Source organism: Mauremys reevesii, linkage group 4, assembly GCF_016161935.1.
Source record: "Mauremys reevesii isolate NIE-2019 linkage group 4, ASM1616193v1, whole genome shotgun sequence".
NCBI classification, from domain to species: domain Eukaryota; kingdom Metazoa; phylum Chordata; order Testudines; family Geoemydidae; genus Mauremys; species Mauremys reevesii.
In genome coordinates, this window is record NC_052626.1 from 139,002,136 (window position 1) to 139,024,660 (window position 22,525).

The window sequence follows — 22,525 nt, forward strand, 5'->3', positions numbered from 1 at the left end:
AATACAATAAGCGCAACTAATGTTTGCCGACAGCTTGGCCAAGGATAACCACTCAAGATAAACCTCGCAAATAGTCAAACATTGAACTGGAATTAGTCTGATTATATTTCATATATGTACAACTGCTTACGTGATTATACAATCTCTAATGTATTTTAGCAAATCATAGCTCAAAATCAGATTAGATCTAAGTGTCCAAACAGATCCGTGGGCTACTTGTCAGTTCTTAGTGTCATTGTTCAAACTGAAAGTCCATCTCTTCAAGAGAATGTGCAGAACCCTTGATGCCTGGGAAGTTTTTATTGTTCTTAGTGTTTATGGTATCAGTCCCATGGAAAGACTTCCTGAAGGAAAAGGTATTTGAGATGATCTAGCTGAAGCTGGCTAGCTAATGGCTCATTCATACTAGGTCCCAAGAGAGAATTCTGCAGCAAGGTGCCAGTAGCAAGATTCAGACATTGTAACTAGGATGTCTGAGCTGATGTAACTAGAATGATCTGGTTTTGGAAGATTTGCAGCCTCTTGCTTGTGTGCCCTTCTTGTGCATGCTGTGGCAGGCATTTAGTATTCATAGCAGATGATTCTTAATTACCAGCTTTGTTCCTGTCTCCTGCCTTCCATCTGGAAAAGTGAATTACTTTCAATTTCAGACCATTTATCTTTTCAGTCTGTTTTTTTTTTTAAATTGCTTTTAGTGGAGGAAGAAATCATTCTGTTTGTCATCATTTTGTAACACTTTCCTAGTAGGAAACTCCCGCACCCTTGCCCTGGAGCGGGATGGTGTGTGCACTTCTGTAAGGCTCAGGGTACCTGCCATGGTCTTCTAGGCTACCTGTACAGGGCAAGCCACTCTGCTGTTTTCCACTCAGACATGCATATCCCGCTAGTGACCACAAATGGTTTCCTTTTGGCAACTGTCAGTTGATTTGACATGAGCTGGTATTCTTGTTCCAGGTCCTAGTAGCCAGGTGTCCCGGCTACGACTGGTGATGTGAGCAAGCCCCCAGCTGTTCACTGCAGAAGCGGGAGACGGGACATCTCCCAGAGAGCTGTGCCAACCTTTCTTTGAGAACTGTGGTAGGTTTTTGTTTTCCTTTGCTTAGTGTATCCATTTTTTTCCAATATATTCCTTCTTGCACTGTCTCTTGTTCTGGTAAGGAATGTGTAACCATTCTGTCTCCTTCCCCTCCCCCAATGCTCCATCTTGGACACTGCTGTTTTCTGTGTTCACTTGCTTTGACACAGCTCTGTGCGCCGCTCTAGCTTCATCTGCCCTAATCTTTGTGCTAAAATCCCACCCCCAAATCTAGTACCTACTCCAAAGCAGGGTGTTGCCAGTTACTGCAGGTCTGCTCTGACCTACAAGGGAAGTTTGCAGGAGCAAAGCCCTAGTTGCAAAGAGCAGTGGTTGGTGTGCATGACTGTATCAGTCACTTGGCATGTCACTGGTTGTGGGAGTGTGACTTATGGGAACCTTTGGCCTTCTCCCACCCCCCCACCCCCCCCACCAGCTGCTGCTGCAGCAGAGCCAAGCAGCAGGGTCACCCAGGGGACTAACTTGGCAGGAGTAAAATCCAGATGCCAGGCTCTGCACTGTGCTTTTCCAGGAGCGCTAGCTGACCCGCGTGTAGGTCTGGCTTTGCTGCCAGCTGTTGAAAGAGGCTTTGCAGCTGTGGAAGGGCCATCAGCTAGCTGCTGCTCTTGCCTGGTAGCTTTGTGCAGGCTTGTAGTGTACCTGGTAGACACGCCATGTGATTGCTCAGCTACTTAAGTGCGCCTCATTCAGTTCCCATGTGTGTCTGTAGGACTCATTGGGACTCTAAGGCACAGCTTTCTATCGGGAGGGGAACTGAACATCAGGGTGGCTGCACTGGGATAGGTCTGTGCAAAGCTTCTGGAGAGAGGAAAAAGGAGAGCAGAACAGGGCCCAAACCCAGAGCAAATAAATGCTGTTAGCTTTGGTGCCTGCCTGCCTTTGCCGACTTGTGCGGCGGATGAGGGGCAGGCCTCTGCTACAAACCACTAGAGGTCAGAGCAGAGGCCTGGGTGTAGGGATTCCCGATTCTATACCCGACTGCCAGTCCCTCACATGTTCCTGCTGTTTGTGTCTGAGAAATGGGTAGACTTGCTTAATGATAGTGCTTTGAGATACTCAGAAGAAAACAACACTTGGCATTGGCTCTGAGTGTGGTCCCCACGGTGCCATTTCTAAAGCCTTTATTTCTAACTTTGCACTGTCCCCGTTGCAGCAGAACTGCCCTACTGTTAGAAGAGCTCCCCTGTCCTGAGTGTCGTATCCCCAAGCTCCTCACTTCATAAACCAAGTGCAATTGGGAAAGGCCGCACCTTAGCACACTTGTAAGGAAAGCCTGAAAAAACTGTGTTCTGATATTGCCTTCTCTAGCAAGTTAAGAGCTTGCTTGTTCATCACTTTCAGCCCCTGAAGTAGTAACAGAGAACCAAAAATTATTAACAGATCGTGCATAGTTAATAGTCTGTTACCGAAGCCTATTTAAAAATTAACGCAGCAGCCTGGTGTTGGTGAGATTAAAAAACTGGGCCATCAAAGAGAGGAAAACAATTGCATCCACCTGGGGTTTTGTTAATGACTTTCATTTTTTGGATTTTTGTTGCAGCTCCTATCTCCTCCGTGTTTTAATCCTTCAGTGATTTGAAAATAATTGGATGTTTTATTAGAACTCCTTCTCTTCTCCCTGATTTCTGGCTGCTAGAGTTTATCTATCCCTATAACACTTTATGGTCCCTTTCAGAAGCTTCTCTAAATGTAGAGGCTACAGTGCTCATTAATCCTCTATCTACCCTCCTCCCCGACCACCACATGCCTTTATTTTTGGGACATTGTCACAGACTTTAGCTCATCTCCATGAGTAAGGGACGTTGTTCTATGCAGGATGACCCCTAGATGGCGTATTAGCATTGGGGATGCAATAATTGACTGTGATAGATGATTCAGAGGGGCAGTTTATGTAACATTACACGGGATCCATCTTTGCCAAGCACCGCACAGTAAAACAATGTGGGAAGAAAAATCAGTTTAACACTCAGCGGGGCATTTCCAAAGGAGGAAATAGCTGGAAGTGGGGAAAGGACCTAGGCTTAGAGGAACTGTAGTAATACAGAGGAAAGAGGGGAACAAGCGCTCATATTTCTCCACAGACAGTAACCCTAGTTTATGCTTCTGAGCGTAAACCTGCCTTGGGAAACGCATGCTGCAGCTGCCAGCCTCCTGGTGCGGGAGGTGAGACTGGGGGAGGTGCCCCCAGGTCTCAGTCACATCATCTGTAATGGTTTTGCCCCCTCTTCACCAGCATGTGTCCTATTCTCAGCAGTAACTGGAGGGCAGGCGGGAGTTTCTGCTGCTGACTGTGGGATCCTTGCCAGTCAGTGATGATTCTTATTGAAAAAAAGGAGGAGAAATTTCTTCTCTTTATGATGACAGCTTTCCCTTTGTACCCAAAACAGTCCAGGTTTCCAAGTCCTTCAGGCCATCTCCTTCATAAAAAAGGGACAAGCAAGTGTAATGGAAGCAGAGAAATGAGATGGCAAGAGACTGAATCCAGCCCCTGCCACCTGGGGAGGGAATTGGTTCTTACATCTTTGTGAGATTCCACATACCTCGCTGGGCTGTGGAGGTACAGCCCTTGCACTGAAACCCCATGGGCCAGAGCGATTACTCTGCACATAGGGGAACATAAGAACGGCCCTACTGGGTCAGACCAAGGGTCCATCTAGCCCAGTATCCTGTCTTCCCACAGTGGCCAGTGCCAGGTGCCCCAGAGGGAATGAACAGAACAGGGAATCATCCAGTGATCCATCCTCTGTTGCCCATTCCCAGCTTCTGGCAAACAGAGGCTAGGGACACTATCCCTGCCCATCCTGGCAGGGAAGCTGGGAGGGAGACGCAATCCTTTTTCAGAATGAAACTACGGTTCTTAGACAAAAGTGTACTGAACAAATTGAACCCAGAGTCCTAATTTTTATGGCATCTACCCTGAAGCAAGAGCTGCAAAATATGTTAGACCAGATTTCATCACCCCAGAAAGCATGCAGCTGTTTGAATTCAGATGTCAGCATCATGAAAGCTCCCTCATTTTTGACTGTATCCATCATGTACATATATGTCTGTGTTTGAGTGGGTGTGTCAGAGTGTATGTCAATGGGATGGCAGGAAGTATATATGCAAGAGCTGGAAGCTGGTCAGAGTGCCCATGATTCCTCAGTGTGAATGGATTGCACTGCATCTTAAGAGGCAACAACTAGGATCTGTGGGTAGTTGACACAGAGGGTACAGCCATGCCCTGGTGTCACAGAGCTAAGAGTGATACGAGAATCCATCATATATCTTTGCACTTTTCATCTGTAACTCCCAAGGTACTTTATGCTGGTGGATGAGCTTCATTAACCCATTTTACGGATGAGGAAACAGAGGTAAGGAACTTGCCCAAGATCACAACAGGGGCATGGCAAAGTCAGGATTAGAGCCCAGGAGTCCTGAGCCCCACCAATATAGTCAATCCATTTACCACAGCTGCCCCTTTTAGTCCATAGTTGAAACTCAGCTCTTTGTTGGAGCTGTAATGCTTCTTCCTCTTAGCATCTGAGCAGAATCACAGCTGTCCCCGGAAATGGGAGAACATCAAACAGTGTTATAGAGAACTGCTCAAAGTCCATGTACTTCATTTTTTAAGTCTCATTTCATCCAGCAGCACAGGGTTGGACCCAGACCAGGGAACAGAAATGCTCGTAAGGCTACTATTTATCTCATTTTCTTCCCAATGAGCAACTATTGATTTGCTCTATAAAGGGATGTATGTTGATTAAACTGTAAATGTTTATTGATGAGCGCTAAAAGGACAGTGTGATGGATCTGTATGTGCTGGAGAGAGTGCTCTCTTCTCAGCCTCATCTCCATTCTGCTCAGATCTGACACTGCTGCAGGGCTTTGAGGATCATGCTTCCCCTTCTAGCCAATAACATTTTCACAGCATGGTTTATCTCGCAGGCTGGCGGCTGCTTTTGTCCTGCAGAGAGCGAGAAAATGCAATCCCTCAGTGACAAATACTGCCGAATCCCAAACACCGGGGACAGGAAGGGCTGCACCTTCCTCGTGCCCTGATGTGCAGACCACATTGCTGTGCTCCCAACAGCTGGACTTGTAGGATTTCGATATACCGGTACCTGGCCACTGCAATAGGATCAGATTTCCCCACTTTGCACCAGAACTGGTGCAATTGTTTTGCACAGGCAGGAGGGAGGATACAGGGGGTCGCATGCCCTCCTCTGCTGAGCTCTATTCCCATGTGCATCTTTCTGTCCTCCACACATGGAGCAGCTCCACAGCCATTGGGCTGGTGCAATCTCCGCAGTATTTCACTCCCACCCACGCACATCTGCACGGCACCTGGCCTCTCTCTTTGAGATGAGTGCTGGGCTCTGGGCAAGTTAGTTGTCCCTTAGTGAGCAAGAGTCCAGATAGCTGAGTCACTAGAGATGTGCAGCAGCTGGCAGCTTTTACTGCAGAGACTCAGGCCATCAGCATAGGGAATTACTTAGCTGGGTGGGCTGATTTAGCGGGCATAGCATCTGTCTAGCTACATGCAGGCCTGGATCCCAGCAGAGTATACGAGGCTGAGACTCTGAGCTCTATGCAGTATGCTACAAGAGGCCATCTCTGAACTACCTGGATAGTAAGGATTCCATGACATTACTTGTCAGGGTCGGGGGAATGCTCTGGTGCCTATGGCTAATATTTACCCTTCCTTTTTCTGGCTGATCACCACCACCGCAGGGACAGGGGCTGCTGTGCTGGTTCAGGCTCCCCTAGACAAGAGGCAGTCATTGTTATTGCAGGCAGGGAGATAAGCCACTCAAATAGCATCCAGCAACACCCAGCACATTCCCCATGCAGCCCTAAAGCACCAGGGCATTTCTGTGGAATGCTTTGGGCCCACGGTCAGCAGGAGCCTGTGGCTTCACTGCAACCCGTTGGCAGAGGGTGTAGCTGTTGCTCAGTGGAACAGCAGGATAAAAAGCACTGTCAGTGCGTTCTTTCTGGGATTCCCTGTGGAGAATAAGGAGCAGGCTATGAGGGGTTAGAGAGCTGGTAACAGCTATGTTCTGCTTTTAGCAGCAGGCACTGAGATGCGTTCATTGAATTCGCAGGCTGAATTCCACTGGGAGTGGTGCCAGATGGCAGCTGTGCATCATTAGGGAAACCTAGTGCTGGACTGGGGAGGCCCAGAATAGTGAGCTTAAATGACATTGGATACACAGAGACTTCCCAGTCTCTGGCCAATGAGAACTCTGCATACATAGACTGTTATGATATGGCCTGTAACCAAACAGTGACTCCATGGTGGTGGAGCGTGACTATCCCAATGGCTACTTGTTGCTTTTTGTTTTTCCTTGTTCAAGGAATTGTCAAAGCAGCCTGCACCCATCTGCCAGCACAGACACTAATGGGCGTTGGCAGCAAGCAGGATGCAACCCAGGTGATGGGAGCAGGCAAATTGCCTGGAGCTTTTTAGGTGAGTGATGGCACTGTGTCTAGAAAGCTTGTTGTGAGCCGACAAAGTGTCTGTTAGTGAGCAGGTTCCTAGGTTGATATGTGCTGCGTTGCTTTGCTTAATTACAAAACCTAGCAGAGCTGGTGACCTGCAGCTGGAGATCTGAGCTGGCTCTCGCTTTTCTGTAATTAGCAATGCTCCGAGTTTGCATGAGGGAGGGTAGTGATGTATCATTGTTTCTCCTGTCCACAGCATTCATCGGTCTTGGTGTGTCACTTCCCAGCACCAGCGTTCTCACAGTTCCAGACTGGCCCCTAGCCCAGTGTCACAGCTGTGGGTAACCCACAAGGTGAGCCTGTCTGCTGCATGCTTGCCAGGGCAGGAGAAGGAAACAGCAGAGCAAAAGGAAGGTGAGTTAGCCCCCGTCTCCGTGTTTCCCAGCCCTGCGGGGGACACCTTGTCTTTACACTGGCTTCTCTCTTACAGTTTGTCTTTTAAGAAGTGTTTTGTGGGAAAAATTTAAATGACAAATTGCAGCATCTAGTGGCTTGAAATGCTCTAACATCTGGGATTCTGTGTGGCCCCCTATGTAACACTGACTTTGTTGCATCACCTGCCTGATGCTCTGTTAAGTCAGAGCCCTTACGATCACTTGTTGGATAGGGTGCAATACATGTGCGCAGGTCTCATGTTCGCTGCTTTCATACTGTGGGCAGGGAAACAAATATCGATGCCCTGCAAAGAACCGCCGTGCTAATCTTTGCCTGCTGCTTCTGCATCTCTCCCATGTGGAGAAACTGTTGTGTGTCACTTGTTCACTCATCCCATGTTACTGTGAATTCCCCTGAATCTGTTGCCTTGACAATCTGAGTGACCATCTGAGCTGCTGCTGGAGCATGAAGCAGAACTGACCAAACAGTTAAATCACTACACCACAGGAATTCTTGCCCTTTGAGGAGCTGTGCTGCCTACGTTCTTCTCTCTAAAATCCCAATTTAATTCCCTTCTGGAACAAGACTGCTACCGTTCCGCAAGTGCCTGTTGCAAAGCAATAACAGCTTCTGTATAATTCCAGTTAAAGCAGCTCCTTAAACAGCAAGCACATATGTAGATTAAGCCATGGTAAGTGTCCTTGTAAATGAAGAGAACAGCTTGGAGCGAACAGACTAATCCCCTTCCTCACAGCCTAGAGATGGGCTCAGTTGGTCTCTGGTGAAGCTTGCTTCAGAGCTGTCATTGAAGCAGGAATGCTGCACAAAATACAGTTATGGGATACCTGATTTTTAGTTGGAATGTGAAAATCTCCGTGGGCAGATGAAGCTCCCAGCTATGAGCTGTGCCTTAGGCAGTTAATTCAGTGCTTGGTGGATTTGCCGGCTTGAGAGCAAAGCCCTCTCTGTATTTTTAACTACAGAACAATCAGTGTGCCTGGCCCTGCCCAGGAGTGGAGTTCCACCTCCAGAAGCTAGGCAGTCATTGCGCTCCCTGCTGAGGCAGCCCATGGGGGGTTGGTGACAGGGTGTCTCCTGATAGAAGCCCTATGGTCCTATTACATCCCATCCCAGGAAAGGAGCAGCAGAGGTGGGGCCTCCAGGAAGCAGCTAATTAAAGCCCAGCAGGCTCTGGTAAAAGGAGCTTCAGGGTCGTAGCAAGACAGTTCTGAGCTGGGACCAGAAGGTAGGGACGGGGCAGGGCAGGCCATGCCTTGCCTCACCTGGCCTCTCTGGCCACAGGCGCTCAAGAGACAACCAGAACTTGGTTCTGTCTGTGGCTGCATAAGGCAGAAGAGCGAGGCTCTAAGAACTTCAGCCCTGAGCTAAGGGCGAAGATGAAGGGCCAGATGAAGACGCAGCAAGAGGTTGCTGTTAATAGGATCCTTGGGTTGGAACCCAGAGTAGTGGGTGAGCCCATTTCCTCCCCTCCCCCAAGCCACTAGTGAAGTGATATAAACCCTGGGAGATGGGAGACAGGCCTAAGCCAAGCCCTGAGAAGGGGACAAGGCTACTTTGGAAGCCTGAGCGAAGGGGGGCAGACAGAGCGGGGGCTCAAAACCCTGCTGCGGGCAGACAGCTCTGCTGGACCTTTTGCTACCCCGGAAGGGGTTCATTTTGACTGGGTGACCTGGCCAGAGGGCTGAGTCACTGAAGATCCACCAAGCGAGGCTGTCAACCTGCAGGGGGAACCAGGAGTGGGACAAGGGCTGCCGTACTGTGTGCAGCAGCAGGAGGCGCAGTATTACCAGGTGAGCAGGTGCTAGAGGCTACCAGTTTTCTCTACACAGGCCAGGAGCCAACCGGGAGGTGGTAACAGCACCCAGTCCCTACCCAGGCTGGGCTGGAGTTGGTGTCCTGGGGCAGTGGGAGGGTTCAGTATGCAGTCCACTAAACCACTCGGTCCCATAATCTGGGATGTCCCTGATGTGTCCCTGAGGTTTCTGGGGTACTGGGCAGCATATGACAGCAGCTCCCCGTTATGTGTGTGGTGCAGTATGTTCCTGCTCAGCAAAGCTCATTGCTTTATCCTGCACAAGTGAGAAAGATTAGCAAAGAAATGGAAGCTCAGTGAACCCCCTAGAAAGTGCATATGTTTGGGGTGGGGAGAGGGAGAGGTTGACTCTGTTGCATGTGGGTGAGTGTGTGTATCTCTCTCATGTGAGATGCTCAAGAACGTTTCAAGATCTCATCCATCACACATCCGTTAGCACTGTCAGATTTAGGAATGAGACCCAAATATCCTTCCCTCGTGCTCTAAAGTCATGGGAGCGTAGGGGAGGATGTAGACTCTGCGGCATGGTCAGACTCCCAGCAGAACTTCCCTCCTCAGCCTGTCCCAGGGCAAGGTGAATTTCCCAAGCAAATTGGCCTAGGAGAAGCAGCAGAGGGGCAGCCATAGATTGTAACCGTGATGTATTTTGCTCATGCGGTAATTTTACAATCCTTATTACTTCCTTTGGCTTTGAGGCCCTCATGGTAGCGCTAATACGAGCTGCTGTGTGATTTCCAGCAGCCATAAACACACATTCTTTTCAGTTCACTGAGTCAGTCCCTTGCCACCCTTTGCCAATGACTCAGATCATTCCTGTAAATATATATTACCTCAGTTGCTTTGCTCGAACTCCAGCAGCTGCTGGTTGGCACATGCTTGACAGGCTGGGAGCAGAGTGCTCACACAGCCGCTTGGCCACTATTGATGAGCTCCTCACTGCTTCCCATGCTGCTGGAGGTCCAGCTGCCTTCAGCAGATGATGGCAGCAGCAGTAGAGCAGAGCTGGACCAGCAAGAAAAAGAGCTAAACACAATCTGAGGCTTTGTAAGTTCTAGCACATCCCTGAAGGGCATGGATCATAGTGACCCAATTCCAGCTCATCTTTCTTGGTACAGGGAGATTTTCTCCAGATGAAATCCCCTACAAAGAGTTTTTATTAACTTGCCTATAACTTATGTGCAGCACTAGGAATAACTGCTCTGCTAAACTGGCCTGTTCATCACTTTTAAGGTGCAGTTTCACATTATGTTTAATGTCTCTTTAGAAGACTTATATGTAATTCATCCTAGTATTTAGAAAAGTTTCCCAGTGCCTTGCTCAGATTTACTGTCCATAGCATTTCATCTGGCACTGACTGTTGCAGGACCCAGACTGGGAGCTTGTATCGACCACTGGGCTGTGATTTGTGGCTTGCCAAAAGACTTTCCAGGATACAGAAATCATTGTGTCCCGCTCGATTAATATCTAATGGGCTGCTGTGAGTGTGTCCCTGACCCCATCGTTGGCTGAGGGAGGCTTTGCTGAATGGAGTTTGGAGTGTATTTTGCAAAGCAAGACTCATCCCTTTATGAAAAAAAAATTAATTAACTAAAAACAAATGCGCGGGAAGTGCTGGCCCATTAGCAGTCTTGGCTTCCTGAGATGCAGCCTTGCTAATTGCGCAGCGTCTTGGCATGAGTGACCTGCACACAATGCAGCACCCCATTTGCATTTAAATTAAAAAATATATTTTACAAATAAAGGTTTCATTAAGCTCTGTTTGTTTCTCTTGCCAAACGTGAGCCATTTAACTCTTTCCTGCGTTTCATAGACTACATTTTGGATTGGTGTTAACATCTTAAACAACCCTGGGCTTGGCTAGCTCTTTCTACTAGTGGAAATCTTTCTCCTGCAGTGGCTGTCATCCAGAAATTCACCGGGGAATAGTGAAAAGGAGGCTCTGGTTTAGGATCGGGTACAGGGGCAAGACCAAATCTGGCTCGGGACCTAGGTTCACACTCAGCAGAACTCTGACTACATGAGCTGTTCTCAGGAGTGAATTGTTAGCTCATACCTTGCAGACATCCAAGAAAAAACCTTTCTAGAGTTGCTTCCAACTCTGTCCCAAACCCTTAGCAGACTCCTCTTTAGCAATCTTGGGTACGTCCCTTAGCCTCTTACTACCTTACTCCTCCAGCTGTATAACAGTGGGGATAACATAACTGCCCTGCCTCCCAGTGCTGGGGAGGTAAGCACGTTAACAGTTATGAGGCATTCAGTGTGTGCAGTCCTGGTGTCCAGAGATGCACATGAGAGGGATGCATAAACAGGATTTAAATCCAAACTCCCCTTGTTTTCTCACCTACATTATTTACCATCGAACAATTGCTGGGCTCCAGTATTCACTTGCTGCCAGACTCTCTGGATGAAATTTTCTGGCCTGTGTTAGGCAGCAGGTTGGACAGGATGACGGGAGCGGTCTCTTCCAGCCTTATGCTCTGTGAGGCAGAACCTTTATTTTCTGATGTGCCTTGTTTTGGAATTAGGGGCCAGCTGCGTTTGCCATTGAGATAACTCTATGGCACAGAACATAAGAACGTCCAGACTGGGTCAGACCAAAGGTCCATCTAGCCCAGTATCCTGTCTTCTGACAGTGGCCAATGCCAGGTGCCCCAGAGGGAATGAACAGAACAGGGAATCATCCAGTGATCCATCCCCTGTGGCTCACAAAGAAGGGCATTTCGCTTGTTAGGGTACTAGCTTGGGACCCAGGAGATCCAGGTTCAGTTCCCTGCTCCACCATAGACCTTGTGTGACCTTGGGCAAATTACTTAACCTTTCTTTGTCTCACCTGCGAAATGGGGATAATAGCACTATCTGACTTCTCTGGGGTTGTGAGGGTTAATGCTATACATGTGAGATGAGTATGGCAATGGGGACCGGACAAGAACCTCAGTTAGATAGAGCCCAACCCAGCCCCTCCTGTGCAAATTCCAGAGTACACTTCCCTGCTAGCCTCTGCTTCGAGGCAGTGAAATTATCTCTGTGCTAATAGAGCCTTGGCTTGTGATGTGCTTGTAACTGAAACTTGTCTTCTGCCTGTTTTTTTCACCGTGGTCATAAAATACAGGAAAGGCACAAATTGCATTGTCCTCCTCCAGTCTTCTGCTCAGACATCTGAACAAAATGCTTTGCATCATCTACAAAGACTTTCCTGATCATCTAAGGCAGTTGTCCCCAACCTCTTCATCTGGTGGGCGCCAGGTGAAGGACCATGGCGGTGGTCGAGCATCCGCCGAAATGCGGTGGCACCTCTCGATGACGTCACTTGTTGGCGGCAAGTGGTGTCATCGAGAGGCGTTGCCACCAAATTTTGGCAGATGCTCGACGGCTGGCCAGGACATTGGGTACCCCTGATCTTAAGGGGTGCAGTGCCTCCTAGCCCAGCATCCCTCTTACACAAAGCAAGGAGCAGTCCCTGGTTCTCAGCTGTTGTTTCATGCCTGAGGCATTGGCTTTTCACTGCATTCTTTGCAGAGAGGTGCATATAATCTCGCTGCTGCTGTTAGGGTAGGTTTACACTTACCTTCCCGGTCGACGCGGTGAGTTCGACTTCTTGGAGTTCAAACTATCGCGTCTGATCTAGATGCGATAGTTCGAACTCCGGAAGCGCTGCGGTCGACTCCGGTACTCCACCACTGCAAACGGCGGTGGCGGAGTCGACGGGGGAGCCGCGGAGTTCGACCCCGCCGCGTCTGGACGGGTGAGTAGGTCGAACTAGGGTACTTCGAATTCAGCGTAGCTGAATTTGCGTACCCTAGTTCGACCCCCCTTCTTAGTGTAGACCAGGCCTTAGTTTGCTGGCATATTCCAAAAGGACACTAACTAGTAAGTTCTGCCCCAGGCCACCTAATATACAGTATCAGTGAGTGTGCAATTCCAGAGGGCCTTGCATGCCAATATAGTGGAAGACAGAGGTCCCAGCTCTGTCCAGGCCTGGGCCATGCTGTACAAGAGGCTGTTGGCATTGTATAGCCAAAAGCAATTTGAGGGGAAAAAACACTTTTTTTTTCTTTAATAAAATAACTACACCTCTACCCCGATATAAGGCAGGTTCGCATACAAGGCGGTAAAGCTCTGACACACTGCTCTGAGCAGTGTGTTAAGGGTGCCGGGCCAAGCCGGGGCCGAGGGGTTCGATAAGGGGCAGAGGGTCTCGGGGGTGGTCAAGGGCTCCCCCCCCCAAGGTCCTGGGGGGCAGGAGCTGTGGGAGGACACTTTTGGTAGCCCCGCAGTCCCAGAGTGGCCTGGGAGATTAATGGGGGGGCCGGGAGCAGCCCGCTCTGCTTCCCTTGCCCCAGCCGTGTCGCTTGGGGGAGGGGGCTTAGAGGAAGGGATCCCCCCAGCCCCCGCACTCACTGGCAGTGGCGGAAGCAGAGCAGCCTGGCCCCACTCCACTCCGCCAGCCACAGCGCTCCGCTTCCCGCCGCAGGTGAGTGCGGGGGGCGTCCTTTCCCCAACCTCCCCACACTCACCTGGGGTGGGAAGCGGAGCAGCCCAGCCTCAGCCTGCTCCACTCCGCCAGCTCCCAGCAGTGGCGCTCAACTTCCCGCCGGGCAGGTGAGTGCAGGACCTTTCCCCAGTCGCCCCCCAGCGACATGGCTGGGGCTAGGGCAAGGAAAGCAGAGCGGACTGGGGCTGCGTCGCTCTGCTTCCTGCCGCAGGTGAGTGCAGGGGGGCATCCTTTCCCCAACCTCCCCACACCCACCAACGGCGGGAAGCGGAGCAGCCCAGCCTCAGCCTGCTCCACTCCGTCACCTCCTAGCCATGACACTCTGCTTCCCGCCGTCGGTGAGTGCCTGTCCGGGGGTGGGAGTGGGGGTCAGGGGTTGGGTAGGGGGTGGGGTCCTGGGCGTGATTGGGACGGGGGTCTCTGGAGGGAGCGGTCAGGGAACAAAGAACAGGGGGGGCCAAAGCAACTTTGATATAACGTGGTCTCACCTATAACACGGTGAGATTTTTATCTCCTGAGGACCGTGTTATATCGGGGTAGAGGTGTATTAGGGGACCAATGGAATGAAGGAGAGGAAATTACAGAATGAGCGGTGAGGTGAATGGCCAAAGGACAAGGTCACTCCTCCATCCAAGATGTTCCTCTGTTGAAAGATCAGGGAGTAGGTGTCCTGCTGGAGCCCTTGTTCAGCTTGTGTTGGCTGGCAGACTGATCCCCTGGAAGGGAGCGGCGTAACTGCGAGCTCTCATGTCAGCTTTCCCCAGTCCCTGGGACAGCGTTGTTCCCTGAATGGGCCTCGCTGACTGAAACCTTAATCCATGCTCTCTTGAAATGTTAATTATTGAGTTACGTAACTGATGCCATAGCGCTGGAGTAACTCATGTTAAATTCAACATGGTGCAAAGTAAATGAAAGCGACAAGCTGTAGTGTAACCTGACACGATAGCAAACACTCAAGTGGAACAATGTACCCAGCCTAGGAATGAACACCAGTCCCATTGAGATCCAGTATCTGACTCACTGGCCGTGGAAACTGAGTCTCTTGTCTAGCTATCTGCAAACCACTTCTGTGTAAACATGTGTCTGGGGTAGGTAGAGCTAAATATCTGCCTTTACTTTGGCACAGGTCCCTGCCTGAGGAGGCTGTCAGAGCTCCGGAGGCTTCTTTCTAACAGCTTGTAACTGGTCTGTCCTGTCTGGGTGCGTTTATCCATGACCACTTAACTGTCCCTTTTTTCACCTGCATTCCTCTGTGTTGGCACGATTGTGTTGGGGCCACTACATTATCTTTAGACAGCACCTCAGTGTGCTTCTCACAACAGGTGCTCACGTTACTTAAATCCCATTACAATCCTGAGGCTGAGTTCTCCTGCAACCGCACTGCTAAGGAGCACCCTGCTCTAAAATACTAGTGTCCAATAACCACATCTCCCTGTATGCTGTGCACCTTTCTGTTGCAGTCACAGTGAAAGGAGCAGCGTGACACACATGAAATGTTAACCGAAGCGTCTCTGGCTTGGATAGCTTGTGCCCACCCACAGTGACGGCGCTCGGCACCTGCAACCCTGCAATAAAAGCCAGATCCAGCCTGTCGGGTGTCATTGCTCCGTCCTGCTCAGTGCTGCCTGGATCTCAAAACGGCATCCTCTGTATGTGCTAGGTCGCACGCTGAGCTGTATGTGTGAGGTCACGAGGAGGGGGCCCAGAATTGCAGGAGGCCCCCCGCGGGACAACACTGCCACTGCCCGCTCACTCCACTTAGAAACCTGACAGTGGTCCTGATGTGCTGGAGCAGGTGATGTGGGGAAGCCATATTGCCTGTCTCCATATCCACACGCTTCCTTAATGCCATTAGACTTATCGTGACCCACATTAGCTTCAGACCTGCCCTTAGCCCACTCAGTGCACACTGTGTACAGTGCCAGCACCTGTCTCAAAACCCTGTTGCCGCTCTAACGCTAATCCTGGCTGGTGGAGAACTGAGTCTCTCTGTATGGTGCTAGGTTTCTCCATTGCCCCTAACTGGGCTCCTGCACCCTCACTGGGAAGAAAGGGGATTTGCTGATGGAAGCATTTTTACCACAATAGCCTAGTGTGGGGATTTTAAAGGAGCTAATATCATGCAGAAATGTTCCAGCATCTCTTCATGGCAGGGTGCTTACCCAAGGGATCCGAATCCTTTTTCCCTGGGGTTTGGGTACTAAAGTGGTTCATAAAATGAAGCTGATAGTATTTTTAAAAAAAAAAATCTAGTCAGTACTGGGGCCTCGGAGTCACTTGCCCCCAGTTTTTAATTATAAATTTTGAGAGACAATAGAATCTTAATGAGATCTTATCTGTCGAGATGCTTTGTGTGGCTGCCGCTTGCTAATCTGCATTCCAGTAAAAGGGGTAGCGCTCTCAGATGATGCGCGCTCAGCGCTTTGATTGTGTGATAGATTTCTCCACTGTATGATTATTAACCACAATGGTTTTTGTGAGCAAAATTGAATCATTGACACCAGATCAAATTAAAGGTGGGGAATATGCAAACATCTATAAATCAAGTGACCTTGTTAAAGGGAGAGTGCCCCGCCAGCCTGTGTTGGGTCTAATTGGCTTGAGCCTAGCTGGAGTGAGCTGAGGCATTATTAACAGTAACAGCATCTGCTCAGACTGAAGGCCAGGTGGAAAGGTCACTTTCCAAATGCTGTTTCCCAGTGCTCGGTATTGATCAAAGGCTCCTGCTTCGCTCTAATGGCCAGCCTGAGGGATCTGCATCCATTAGCCACTGGCATGCTGCCACGGTGACTTCCCTCGCTTCTGGCATTAGGTGGTGCTAACTGCACATCCCCTTAAATGTCTGTGACTAGGGCCTCCCCCACTCCACTGCAAGGTGCTGGGAGGCAAGACAACATTCCCAGTGCCGTACTGGGTGGCTCAGAGCTTGGGTAGTGGGGCCTTTTGGCTGGCCATGCCTGAAAGTTGTTGCCCTCTGAGGATGGCCGTTCTGCAGCGTGGACGGTCTCAGTTCAGCTCCTTAGTGTCACTCAGACTGATGCAGCAACTGGCACCGTTAGCAGTCCCAGCAGAGAGGCCGGGGAGCTGAGGTGAGGTTACTGAGGCACTCTGACGGGGCAGTGCGTGGAGGGGGAGCTTTGTGTTGGAGTTATGCTGGGAGAGTCTCCAGGGCTGTCAAGCCAGCATGAAGTCCCCACTTGTAGGAGAGAACAACCTACAAAGAGTTCCCAGAGCAGCCTGAGCAGAGCTCATCAGCATTCCAGTCTCTGCACAGGCTTCACATGTCCCTGGCTCGTAAATCCTATAGATGGTGCCATTCTCTGGTTATGCTGCTGCTCCCTGTGACCTTTGGCAAATATCTACCAAAGGTATTAGAAAATACTGGCTCTTTTCCTATGTCATTGCCACTCTCTTCCATCAGGAGTTTGCAGCGTGTTCAGCTGTTAACTTCAAGGAGGTGTCCCAAGACAACTGCACATGAGCTATGAAACCCCAGGTCGCTCAGGGATGATGGGCTGCCTCTTGCTGAGTGCTCGAAATTGCCGCATTTTGATAACTGCAAAGAGGCTGTGTTCCTGGAGCACAGAGCAAGTCAAACACTAAGGGGTAAGTGCAAAACCCCCAAATGTTAAAAACTGCTGTTTTGTGGTCTGCGTAGCCAAGTCTCCTGTCCCTGGTCAGTACAAGATGCTTCAGAGGAAGATGCGAGAAAACGCCCTATTGTCCAGGCAGTATTTGGATCGTACCCTGAGACAGGAAGGTTTATATACCCATAAATACTCTGTCCTTTCTTAAGTGACGTGCAAAATGGGAAATGACTGCCTAGGAAGGAGCACTGCGGAAAGGGATCTGGAGGCCATGGTGGACCACAAACTAAATATGAGTCAACAGCGTAACACTGTTGCAAAAAACGCAAACATCATTCCGGGATGTAGTAGCAAGAGTGTTGTAAGCAAGACAGGAGAAGTAATTCTTCCGCTCTACTCTGTGCTGATTAGGCCTCAACTGGAGTCTTGTGTCTAGTTCTGGGTGCCACATTTCAGGAAGGATGTGGACAAATTGCAGAGTCCAAAGAAGAGCAACAAAAATGTTTAAAGGTCTAGAAAACATGACCTGTGAGGGAAGATTGAAAAAACGGGGTTTGTTTAGTCTGGAAAAGAAAAGACTGAGATGGAACATAACAGTTTTCAAGTCTGTAAAAGGTTGTTAGGAGGAGGAAGAAAAATTATTTTTCTTAACCTCTGAGGATAGGACAAGAAGCAATGGGCTTAAATTGCAGCAAGCATGGGCGCCGACTTATATGGGCTCCTGGGGCTTTAGCCCCAGGAATATTTACAGTCAGGGGCTCTGCTCCACCAATAGTTGGAGCTAGGTTTCGCCCCTTTTAAATCCCAGCCGCGGCAGGGAGTCAGAGGGCTCTGCGCTGCCCTCTGCGACGGGGAGCCCAGAGCCTTTTAAATCCCAGCCGCGGCCAGGAATCAGAGGGCTCTGGGCTGCCTGCAAGCGCGGGGAGCCGAGAGCCTTTTAAATCCCAGCCGCGGCCGGGAGTCAGAGGGCTCTGGGCTGCCTGCAGCCGCGGGGAGCCGAGAGCCCTTTAAATCCCAGCCGCGGCCGGGAATCAGAGGGCTCTGCACTGCCCCAGGGGCAGGGAGCCCAGAGCCCTTTGAATCCCAGCCAGGGAGGCGGCTGGGATTTAAAGGGCTCAGGGCTCCCCGCAGCTGCCAGCAGCCCAGAGCCCTTTGAATCCCAGCCCCTGGCCGCTGATTGTCCCCTCCCCAGACCCTTGCGCCAACTGCCCCTCCAGGACCCTCACCCCCTATCTAAGCACCACTGGTCCTTGTCCCCCGATTACCCCCTCCCGAGACCCCTGCCCCAACTGCCCCTTGGGACCCCAGCCCCTATCTAAGCCTCCCTTCTCCTTGTCCCCAACTGCCCCCTCCTGAGACCCCACCCAACTTCTCCCCAGAACCCCTCTACCTGTCCCCTGATAAACCACCTGGACTCCCATGCCTATCCAATTGCTGCCTGTCCCCTGACTGCCCCTCCGAACCTCTGCCCCATCCAACCCCCCCTGCTCCTTGTCCCTTGGCTGCCCCCCGGAACTCCCTACCCCTTCTCCAACCCCCAAACCGCTTACTGTGCCACTCAGACCAGCGTATCTGGCTCCGTGCAGCTCCAGACAGTTGCTGCCATGCTCCCCCATGGAGCCCACAGCCCTCTCCCACCCCTAGCACCTGCCTTCCAGATTTGAACACCTCAAAATTCAGGTGTGCTCAAGCTCGGTTTGGGCAGCTTTTACTTCATTTCTCCCAAATCAGTTTCCCCTGCAAGGTGCCAACTGAAGGTGTTGGAGAACAGAGAGATCGGGTGGCCTCCTAATGCCTGGAAAAGAGACAAAGGCCGGAGGAGGGAGTGTCAGTGCCTGTGCGGACTTCTGGGAAGTGCACGGTGTGGAAGGGGATGCTGTGATGCTTTGGAACAACTCCATACAAAGCCAGTCAGGACTCTGGGGGAGCCTCCTCTCTTGGAGCAGACTGTCTCCAGGGCAAGAAGCTTACACCTTCCTGGGTCTGACCTCAGAGCATTCAGCATGCCCTTCCACATCATGCACTTTCCACAGCGAGTCTGCCCAGGCTGGTCCTGGGGCAACCAGAGGTCCCTGCACCCCAACTCCGCAGTCAGATGTGACTCTCAGCCAGACAGTAAAACAGAAGATTTATTAGATGACGGGAACACAGTTTAAACAGAGCTTGTAGGTACAGAAAACAGAACCCCTCTGTCAGGTCCATCTTGGGGGGTGGGGAGCCCAGAACCAAATTCTGGGTCTCTCCCCATTTCCCCAGCCAGCTCCAAACTGACACTCCCTCCTCTGGCCTCTGTGTCTCTTCCGGACAAGGAGGCCACCTGATCTTTGTCCCCAACACCTTCAGTTGGCATCTTGCAGGGGAAACTGAGGCACCCACACAGTATTCAGAGAAAATATTAAGGACATTCCCACATCATCACAACAGGTGCAACAAAATATAATACTGTATATTGAAGTAGGCAAGTGCTGCTTCTGACTTTCCACTTTTAATTGACCTTTGTAATCTTGTGGCACTGATGCATTGTAGCTTCATTTTATATCGGCTTACAGGGCGGGAGCCAGGGCCGGCTCCAGACCCCAGCGCGCCAAGCAGGCGCGTGGGGCGGCATTGTCCTGGCAGGGCGGCATTTGGCTCCGGCGGACCTTCCGCAGTCATGCCTGCGGGAGGTCCACAGGAGCCCTGGGAGGAGCGGACCTGCCGCAGGCATGACTGCGGCGGGTGGGCTGGTCCCGCGGCTCGGACGGAGCTCCCGCAGGCATTCCTGCGGATGCTCCACCGGAGCCGCGGGACCACGGGACCGTCCGCAGGCACTTCTGCCCCGGCCGTGGGACCGGGGAAGGGTGGCGCAAGCGGCGCAGCGCGCCGCCCTGCTTGGGGTGGTGGAATTTCTAGAGCCGCACCTGGCGGGAGCGGAGGGGCACCACCATTTTGGGCCCCACCAAAAATTATACAAACCTGCCGCGTATGGCAGCAAGGGAGGTTTAGGATGGACATTAGTAAAAACTTCCTAACTGTCAGGGTGGTTAAACACTGGAATAAATTACCCAGGGAGGTTGTGGAGTCTCCATCACTGGAGATTTTTAAGAGCAGGTTAGATAAACACCTGTCAGGGATGGTCTAGATCATACTTAGTCCTGCCTTGAGTGCAGGGGACTGAACTAGATGACCTCTGGCGGTCTCTTCCAGTCCTATGATCCTATGTTCTCATTAGCTTGACACCCGCCTAATCTTTCAAAGACTCCTACTAAGCTCCTAGGCTCAGTGATACCTTGTGGCAGAGAGTTCCACATGTTCACTGTGTGTCTGATTCCTCTTACCAATTTTAATGTTGTTGCCTTCCAACATCACTGAATGTTCCATTGCTCTTATATCCTATGAATGGCTAAACAGATATAGCTAACTTGCTCTTCTTTCCTGTCTAATAGAAGTGAAAGGCCTAAGATGGAAAGGGATTTTTTTCTGTTCCTTCCCCCCCTGCCCACCCCTTTTCTCCATTGTCTGAGCCGCTTCACTTTGTGTGTAACGGGAAAGAGATTTTATGATGTTTCCTTGGCATTCTAGGGCCTGTATCAATTTCTTTATAATTGCATAAAGTCTGAATTGCATGATTCATGATCCCATAGTCTCTTCTGCACCAGATGGGAATTTCATAGAACTCCCATCATACCTTAAAAAAAAAAAAGTGTATGATATAAATTATTAAATTATCTGGGATCAGACATCTCCAACCAGAGAGGCTGTTCAAAAAAAAATTAAGAACATAAAAACAGCCATACTGGGTTAGACCAAAGGTCCATCTAGCCCAGTATCCTCTCTGCTGACAGTGCCTAATGCCAGGTGCTTCAGAGGGAATGAACAGAACAGGTAATCATCAAGTGATCCATCCCCTTTTGACCATTCCGAGCTTCTGGCAAACAGAGGCTAGGGACACCATCCCTGCCCATCCTGGCTCATAGCCATTGATGGACCTATCCTCCATGAACTTATCTAGTTCTTGTTTGAACCTTTATTATAGTCTTGGCCTTCACAACATCCTCTGGCAAGGAGTTCCACTGGTTGACTCTGCATTGTGTGAAGAAATAATGCCTTTTGTTTTAAACCTGCTGCCTGTTAATTTCATTTGGTGACCCCTAGTTCTTGTGTTATGAAAAAGTAAATAACAACTTATTTACTTTCTCTAGACCCATCGTGATTTTATAGACCTCTATCATATTGCTCCTTAGTCGTCTCTTTTCCAAGCTGAAAAGTTCCAGTCTTATTAATCTCTCCTCATACAGAAGCTGTTCCATGCCGCTAATAATTTTTGTTGTGCTTTTCTGATTCTTTTCCAATTCCAATATATCTTTTTTTGAGATGGGGTGATCACATCTGCAAGCAGTATTCTGGATGTGGGCGTATCATGGATTTATATGGAGTCAATATGATATTATCTGTCTTCTTATCTATCCCTTTCCTACTGATTCCCAACATTGTTTGCTTTTTTGACTGCCGTTGCACATTGAGTGGATGTTTTCAGAGAACTATTTACAGTGACTCCAAGATCTCTCTTGAGTCCTAACAGCTAATTTAGACTCCATTATTTTGTGTGTCTAGTTGGGATTGTTTTCCAATGTGCATTACTTTGCATTTATCAACACTGAATTTCATCAGCTATTTTATTGCCCAGTCACCCAGTTTAGTGAGATCCCTTTGTAGAAGACAAGAGATAGCTTGCTCAATGATGGCTTCCCTTGCGAAAGTTTGGAAAAGCCATGACTTCTAAAAACGTACAAAGATTTGACTGGTAAACTTAATTTTTTCTATAGCATTTCATGGATGTGAGTCATGGGAAACCAATGCTGATGGCAAGAAGAAAATTGAAGCTTTGGAGATGTAGTGCTGGTGAAGACTCTTGCGTATCGCCTGGATGGAAGAGAAAACGCTTGTTAGAAATATTATTGGAGAGAAGCAGACCCTGCTGTCAGGAATCAACAGGTACAAACTTTAGTCACATCAGACAGAGAGAGGGAAATAACTTCCTTGAGAAAGTTATCGTGGAAGGAACGGTGGCAGGGGACGACTGTAGGGGACCATCAGTGAGGGACATGGATAGATGATGTGTGGTAGGCCACTGGGAGGTCAGCTGTTGAGTGCTTGAAGCTACCGATTGGGTCAAGAAGGTTTCCAAAAATTCTGCAGAGATGTCACCGATATTCAAATGTGAATAAACAGATTTTACTTAGTAATAATCTGATCTCGAGAGAGATTCTGTGGGAGGAGAAGCATGTTCCATGTGTAATCACCAGCCATGGTGATACCCCAGTTTCAAGGCCTTAGTTGTCTTAGTTGACATCACACCCTCCCCCAACCTCTTCTTTCATCCCACGCTTTCTCCGTCCTTCCAGTGTCCAGTGAAGCAGGTGGGAAGTGCTGACTCCTTCAACTGATCTGGTAGCAAATGCTACTGCTGCGGAAGCTCTTTCAACTGTAACGGCTTCTCTGTCCCTTCGTCCTTAGCTGGTAGCAAGGTGCATGTGGGATGCAGAGTGATCAGGAACCTGAGCGCTGGACTTTCTTAGGCGTATGGCTTCAAGCCACACCCATTAGGAGCCCCAGCGTACCAAGAAATGGCTAATGAGGCCCCAATACCTGTGGTGCTTCAAACACATACCAGC

The 22,525-nt window shown here is 49.9% G+C and overlaps 1 protein-coding gene across 9 annotated transcripts in view; it reads left to right on the top strand.

The window, feature by feature from the left end:
* The window catches only part of LRIG2 (leucine rich repeats and immunoglobulin like domains 2), a 151,959-nt gene that overhangs the window by 45,099 nt on the left and 84,335 nt on the right, over positions 1-22,525 (top strand). For 6 of the 9 annotated variants that reach the window (XM_039536412.1, XM_039536405.1, XM_039536406.1 and 3 more), the window contains 4 exons: positions 955-1,077; positions 6,780-6,937; positions 16,706-16,890; positions 21,677-21,845. In XM_039536412.1, coding sequence (XP_039392346.1) covers positions 955-995 — 41 coding nt within the window. In that variant the 3' untranslated portion in view covers positions 996-1,077; positions 6,780-6,937; positions 16,706-16,890; positions 21,677-21,845. The remainder of the gene's footprint in view (positions 1-954; positions 1,078-6,779; positions 6,938-16,705; positions 16,891-21,676; positions 21,846-22,525) is intronic. The other 3 variants (XM_039536413.1, XM_039536407.1, XM_039536409.1) reach the window with 2 other exon arrangements.